Here is a 7,874-nt window from a genome sequence, read left to right as displayed (position 1 = left end):
GATACTAATACAAAACAAATTACAGAATCTGTCTGTAAATCGCGAGACGAATTTATTAAGCCTGACTAATCCGTCATTAGCACAAGTGTAATGTAGCACTTTATTATCAAATCATGGACTAATTAGGCTTAAAAGATTCGTCTCATAAAGTTGTCGTAATATGTGTAATTAGTTATTTTTTAAGTTTATATTTAATACTACATGTATATGTTTAGAGGGTAAATTTTTAGGTGGATCTAAACACGCCCTAAATTTACACTGTATCAAATCCAAACAGGTCCCGGATCCCGGATCTGCCTGTCCCGTCCATCTCCCGTGCCCCCCGCGTGCGATCTCTCTCTCTCTCTCTCTCGGCGACAGCCTGGGCGACCGGCGCCGCCGCCCCTAGCCCAGGTCTCCGTCGGACGGTTCGCCAGGTCTTGTTCAGACCCTTCGCCGGCGACGAGCAACACTTGGTACGTCCACTCCTCTTCCCTTCCTGCTGTGCGAAATCGAGCACCCAAACCCTAAACAAATTTGTTTATATTCGGATGAATCTTGTTGCATTTGCAATCCTCTTTTTCATGATTCATTGTTTTTGCGTGATTCTTCTGCTAGACCAGGTGCATGACTAGCAGCGGCAAATATGGAGTAGGCAAAATATTACTCCCTCTTTATTATTAGTTATGAGGTTGTTTGGTTGGACGATTTGAGCCCGTCACCGCTTCACAGTGTGAATGGATTGCGTTGATTGCCCGTTTGGACGGACCGGCCCGTAAATAGATGGCAGCGTGAATGGATACAGCGTAGTATATCTCCGTTACCCTTTCTCTCGCAGCGCTATTGACTCCGTTCTCGGAGTCAGCTCCGCTGCCCCGTCGTCACCCCGGTGTGCACGTCCAACCAAACAAATCGTGTTAACCCTTGCCTTGTAATGGTTGGCGCTGGTTTCAGTTCCAATTTACGTTGCCGTTGCCTGTGCCGAAAAAAAAACAGCACCTAAGATTTAGGCGCTGTTTGGTTTCTGGGTCGTGAACGGTAATGCAAATGGGATCTATCACGGCGCTAGTGGTTCCAGGTAATGGAAATCGTCGATTTGTTTGGGATCGGTTAGCGCCAGGTGGTGAGCAGTATCTGCATTTCATAGGCTTGTAATGGTTCACGGTGTCATACGTTACTATCTAGGCATACCAAACAGGAAGGAGCGTAAATATATTACGCCGTGAACTGGTAAGGGGCCACGAACCCTAACCAAACAGCACCTTAGCGTATAGCTCTTGGCTTCTTGCTTTACTGTATGTATTTCTTGGCTTTTATTACTCAGTTATATGCATTCATACCCATGGAACTTTCCATTTTTTATTTCAATAACTTGTCTCAGCATGATTAAATCATTCATCTTTCTGAACCTGATGCACGAAAATTTAAGTTTAAGAAAAGTTTTTTTGGTTGTTACTGAAAATTTAACATACACAAATAGAAAAACACAGAGATTAGCATGAGTCAGGTACTTTGCAACGCCTTCTCAGTTTGATTATGTATTTGGTTTAGTTGTAGAAACTTGCTCTCTTACAGTTATGGAGTTGTATTTTTGCTGCAGCTTTGCAGAGCAAACATTTTCAAATTTTTATGTGTTTGCGTACGAATTTGTAGCTGCATATGTTTTGTTATATCACCAAATGAGATAACCTTACGTGACTTTTGGATTATAGTTTTTTTCATAGCACTCTTTTGATTTCAGTTATTGGATCCCGCATTGTGGGATGCTTGCCAAAGGGAGGATTACATGAATGGCCACCTAATCTTGTGAAAATTTAATTTTCTACTCATGTCTCATTGGACTGTTTGACTGGCACATATAAATAGTAAGTGTAAATTTATTTTCTTTGAAACCATAATAGGAAGTGTACAATTATTTTCTTTGAAACCATAATTCTCATGCATTTCACTTCTGCAAGAAACCTCCTTGTATAGCATAATCTAATAACTAATTCAACCTTGTGGATTGATCTATGAATGTTTGCTCATGTGTTTGTACCTTTTACAGGTTGAGGAATTGCAGATCTCGGTTGAAGATAAGCAAAAGAGTATAGCTGATGAGATGAGAGCCATTGCTGGAGAGCAGAAGATGAGCATAGAAGAAGGGAGCGTCGGTGCTTCAGATTCCATGGTAGTTGACTGATCGAGATACATTCACATATGTTGCAGACCTGCTTGCAAAAATCCATCACATGGTTTTTGGACAATATGGAATCCTAACGAGTTGTTGGTAGGAGATGTCTTTTGCTGTGTCTTTGTACCTCATGTAAATTGAGTTGTGTGCTAGTATGAATGTAAATTAAAGTACACATTGTTGTGCAACAAAGTTAGTTCTTACAATGTTATGCTCTCCAACTTCGTTTGTGCACTGAATAATGCTGCACCGTCGTTCTGCTTGAAGTGGAATGACCTCACTCCTAGTAAGTTAGAGTTGGTAGGAGATGTCTTTTGCGGTATCCTGTACCTCATGTAAATTGAGCTGTATGCTATTATGAATTGAAATTAAAGTACGCATTGTTGTGCGACAAAGTCAGTTCTTACTATGTTATGCTCTCCAACTTCTTATGTGCGCTGAATAATGCTGCACCGTCGTTCTGGTTGAACTGGAATGACCTCACACTCCTAGTAAGTTACAAGATTGATGAATCCATCTATATTATCTCTTACTGGCCGCCACAGGGAGCCCCTGGCCGCTGCGGCTGTTCCATCGGTCGAAGATTCCCCTACCCCTGTAATCAACAGCACTGTGCCTGCCGCTGGGGATGCTTAAGGACCAACAGATCGATATAGTACCTCAGATATGTAGATGAACTCAGCAAGTATACAATCCACCTCGTTTGGATGGCCAACGAGCTAGCTAACTTGGGGGGGGGGGGGGGGGGGGGGGGGGGGGGGGTCCTTGAGCTGATATGCCCGATGCTGCGAATGCTCCGCATTGATTGGCTGAAATTTGAGGATCTTTTGAACGCTGGCGAGATGGTTCACCTCCTTTGAGGGTGCTTCCTTACTGCTGCTAGCTGGTTTGTCTGTGTTTTCTTCAGAAGGTGCCATCTCATCACTTGTAGGTTTTGGTTCAGCTTCTGATAACAAAAGGAGAGCAAACATTGAATGAATCTACTATAAAGAACTTTATTATGTCAAAAAATAAAGTTTCAGACTGCACAAATGAGTTTCCCAATGAACCTATGAGTTGACAATGATTATAGCATGACTGACAAAGCCAGTACATACTCATGAAAATTATATTCACTAGTTCAATCATAACCTTGTGACAGGATTCGGTACCGAGAATTTTATGTGCAAATGCTGCCATCTCATATCAAATGAACATCTGAAATTCTCAGGACACAGAAGTGGCATAATAACAATGCATCATATTCTGGGAAATTTAAGAAGCCATGAAGAAATATTTGTCAAACATAAGGGCGGCAAGGGAGGTTAGTTTGAGAGTTCCTTACCACTTTCAGAAAATAGATAGCAGGTGCCAATAGTTTCTTCATATTCTCCTATCTGTCATTAAACAAGGCATTAGCACTTGGACTAGCACGCTTGGTAAGCAGGTTAGAGCCTGAAACTCTAAAGTACGAATTGGGAATTTCAAAGTTTTTTTTTTCATTTTGTAAAGAAGAGAATCGTTAGAACAAAGAAAGGGATACAAATGCTTAACAAAATAAGTTGCCGTCACCAGCAACAAAATAGTTAATCAGTAGTAAATGCATGCTTGGTACTTAAGGAATTATAAGTAACTTATGGGCTCCAAATACATCTTGTTTCCATCTTGTCCTGTTACAGCATTCAACGATACAAGCTACAGTTATGACGAATATGTACTCCGTACTCTGTTAGTCACCAAGAAGTGAACTCAAACTAGTAATTGATTTTGATCTGGAAGACTGGCAATACAAGTAAACGAAGGTGTGTAAGACCAGATCTAAAGTTTGAAACTCAGTAAATTAGATAGTATGTTCATGAAAATGCAAAAACTTACTAGCACCCTGTGCAGCTAAGCACAAAGTACCTACAGCAGTACAAGACCTGCTACAGTCCACAACCCAAAGGCACAGTAGAGAGTACAGGAAACAATACCAGAACATGACTTACCATCTTCAGACTGTCACCTACTACCAAGGTAGGCGTCAATGTATCCAAACCCTGACAAACATGATTTTCACAACTTAGTAATCTAATGTAAAGGCAAATGAACAAAAAGAAAATCCAGAGATAGTTGCGAGCTAAGTTATCAATGACCAAAGGACATAACAAGTTATGTTAATCCCATAGAGTAATAGACCCGGAGAAAAAACAACTTACAGAGAGTACGAACGGAGCACCTGGAGATATGTCTGAATAAAGACAATTGTCCAACTCTAGCAATACATACTCCTCTTCTTCCTCCTCCTCTTCCTCTTCACCAATTTCCTTATCTTTCTCAAGTGCTTCTGACATCTTAAAGTGCACGGCAAACAAGACTCCTCAGTCCTATTCAGCACACAGGAGACCAGGCCAACCTATGTTATATACAACAATATGTCAGTACCGTACAAGTATTGTAGGATTTGTAGCCAATCTAGCGTTGATAGCAAGTTAGCAACTCAGTAAAATCTTCAACAATGTTCTCAGATCAGTATGCAATTTCCCAAAATATCATTTGCGATACAGTGGCAGATCCTGCGTATTAATTTACCTAGCAAGACGGCAACAAATAACAATATGACCCTAACTCTTGTCACTTGACCCAAGAATTTTGTAGCCAAGCACACAAAAAGGCTGCAAAAGTCCAAATTCATGACCAGATTTAGTTTCAACCTATTCAGCACAACCTTATATGACAAGTAACAAAACATTTATTTCTATATGGCTTACAAAATCCCAAATTGCTACTGTATTAGTTGATTTAAATCGTAACATAACATGAAACCAATGCCATAGCCAAGCACACAAAAAGGCTGCAAAAGTCCAAATTCATGACCAGATTTAGTTTCAACCTATTCAGCACAACCTTATATGACAAGTGACAAAACATTTATGTCTATATGGCTTACAAAATCCCAAATTGCTACTGTATTAGTTGATTTAAATCGTAACATAACATGAAACCAATGCCATACCTATTAAACCCTTCGAAACTAACAGTAACAGCAAGACCATGTTTGTAGTAACAGGTGAGATACTAGTATAGAATGCTAAGATGACAACACTTCATCCTGAAAATCTAAATCTGCGAATTTCATCGCACGAGACATGCGTGATTGAACCCAGTGTCTAAAAGCCCTCATCCTTACCTTCCTTTCCGGTCGAGGAACTTGAGCAGGTCGAGCGGGACGTGGTCGTATTCGGGAACGAAGACGGCCTTGACGGCGCCATAGACGTGGTCCACGCCCCCGCGGAGAGCGGCCCCGCGCTCTGCTTGGCGTACGCGTACGCCGCCGCCGCCGCCGAGGAACTTGCGCGGCTCGTGACTGGACTGACTAGTTCGTGTGACGGTGAACTGAAGTGTGAACCCAAATCAAGCCAGCCCAGTAGACTTTTTAGGGCCATTTTGGTTGCCAAAAAATTTGGCAAAATGCTACTGTAGCGTTTTCATTGTTATTTGGCAATTAGTGTCCAATAATAGTTTAATTAGGCTTAAAAGATTCGTCTCGTGGATTTCGTCTAAACTGTGTAATTAGTTTTATTTTTTATTTATATTTAATGCTTCATGCATGCGTCCAAAGATTCGATGTGACGAAGAATCTTAAAAAATTTGGCGTTTTGGAGGGGAACTAAATAGGGCCTTAGTCCGTTTCGACCCAAGCCTTTACCGTTGCATAGCTATATGACAGGACATCCTAGCTATATGACAGGACATCCGTATCTTATTGGTGAAACTGAATACTTGAAATTCAACATAACCCTGTTTTCTTGTTTTTCTTCTTTAACCATAAATCAACAAATTTTTCTACCTCCTTTCTTTTTCATGTATTTTTCTGATCAGGAAAAATAAAAAATTATGTCAGTTATTTTTAAGTTATTTTAATCTCGTACACACAAAAAATTTCAATTATTCATCTACTGCTGGAATCTGGAATCTGGATTTATTTTATGGATGCAAATTGGATTTGGATAGAAGGGTACATTCCCGAGCTTGAGCTTTAAGACGTGTGGAGGTAGCCCGTTGGGGGTCAGACTGTTAAGGAACTCCGATGGATAGTAGCTATGTGGATCATCTACCGTGGAGTCAAAACTGTGATACACCGTCTCGCAGTCCTAAAACATATCAATCATTTTCATATTGACCATGTCCATCCAATCGTTACGTGTAGATAAAATCACTCTGGTGGTGATATAGTATTTGTCCTCCATGTTTGCATTTAGATCTGAAAAGATGATGCTGATCAATCTATGAAGATCTTTCTCGTCATCGCCAGAGTACAGGACACAGATCTCGTCTGGAATACGTACATTGCCATCCTCGTTAACCTCTTCCGTTCCACCAACAATGTTGAAAGGGGCGAGATGGCAACTAGAGGGGGGTGAATAGTCCTTTTTAGAATTAATCGCGTCGACTAACTGAAACAAGTGCAGAATTAAAACTATTGGTCTAACCAAGATTACACCCCTCTATCTATGTTCTCAAGCACCTTTCAAAGATACTAATTAAGCAGCTAAGGTGCAAGGCTAGCTAGAGTTCTCCTAATCAATTCTAGAAGTAAGGTCATACAAACATATGCCACTAGTTCTTTAAGCAACAAGGGAGCTCCTACACATGCTAGTAAGCAAAAGCACAAAGCCACCTAAGCTCACTAGCAATGCTCAATAACAAGACAACCAATGCTAAATTAGAGAGCGCAATTACTTAGCTACACAAACTAATCAATGTGACTAATAAGGTTACACAAAATAAATAAGCCACGCAAGGGAGCTACTTCTATGCTACACAAGCAAGAAGGTAACTAATAAGCTACACAAACTAACTAATTATAAGAGCAACTACACAAGCACAGTGTATGCAAAATTAATTACAAGCTTGTGTAACGAGGATGCAAACCAACGGAAAGAACAAGGTTGACACGGTGATTTTTCTCCCGAGATTCACGTGTTTGCCAACACGCTAGTCCTCGTTGTGTCGACCACTCACTTGGTGGTTCGGCGGCTAATTGGCATCACCCGCCAAGCCCGCACGTCGGGTACCGCAAGAACCTATCCCAAAAGTGAGGGTAGCTCAATGACACGCTCAACTAGAGTTGCTCTTTGCGGCTCCCGCAGGGCGAGCACAATGCCCATCACAAAGCTCTTCTCCGGAGCACCGCACAAGCTTCTTGCGGGCTTCGACGGAGACCACCACCAAGCTGTCTAGGAGGTGGCAACCTCTAAGAGTAACAAGCACCATCGGCTTACAACTCGATCACCTAGTGCTACTCGATGTAACCTCACGATGTAATCGCACTAGAATCGCTCTCTCACACAATCGGATGATCACTATCAAGTATATGTGAGATGGAGGGCTCCCAAGCACTCTCAAGCATGGACACAAAGTCCCCCAAGGTGCTCAGCTCTTGCCATAGCCGAAGGCCACTTCTATTTATAGCCTCAAGGGCTAAACTAGCCGTTACCCCTTCACTAGGCAACTATCGGGTCGACCGGACGCTCCGGTCGTGTTGATCGAACGCTGGACCTCAGTATCCGGTCGCCCGATGATAGCCACGTGTCACCTACGTTCAACGGCATTCTTTCGATCTCAACAGTCATCCTCTGACCAGACACAGCAGCTTCAACTGACCGGACACTGGACCCTCAGCGTCTGGTCGTTTACACTGACCCCGACCGGATGCGTCTGGTCGGACATGATCGGATGTAGCCCCAGCGTCCGATCATTC

The 7,874-nt window shown here is 42.0% G+C and overlaps 1 protein-coding gene and 1 long non-coding RNA gene across 2 annotated transcripts; one reads left to right on the top strand and one right to left on the bottom strand.

Annotated features, from left to right (window-relative positions):
• Positions 1-285: 285 nt before the first annotated feature.
• On the top strand, positions 286-2,889 carry LOC136450451 (uncharacterized). Its single transcript, XR_010758358.1, has 3 exons — positions 286-455; positions 1,721-1,844; positions 2,027-2,889. It is a non-coding gene; the product is annotated as an uncharacterized lncRNA (long non-coding RNA).
• Positions 2,890-2,910: 21 nt separating this feature from the next.
• LOC136470151 (uncharacterized) lies at positions 2,911-5,490 on the bottom strand (the record flags this gene model as incomplete). The annotated part of the gene is made up of 5 exons (XM_066468097.1): positions 5,301-5,490; positions 4,330-4,526; positions 4,120-4,170; positions 3,477-3,528; positions 2,911-3,098 (listed from the first exon to the last, which is right to left on the bottom strand). Coding segments are annotated over exons 2-5 (426 nt in total), but the record flags the coding sequence as incomplete, so codon positions are not given.
• Between the last annotated feature and the right edge of the window lie 2,384 nt (positions 5,491-7,874).

Source organism: Miscanthus floridulus, chromosome 1 (genome assembly GCF_019320115.1).
Source record: "Miscanthus floridulus cultivar M001 chromosome 1, ASM1932011v1, whole genome shotgun sequence".
Lineage (NCBI taxonomy): Eukaryota > Viridiplantae > Streptophyta > Magnoliopsida > Poales > Poaceae > Miscanthus > Miscanthus floridulus.
The sequence above is the reverse complement of the archived record's forward strand: the minus strand, read 5'-3'. Positions and strand labels throughout refer to the sequence as shown.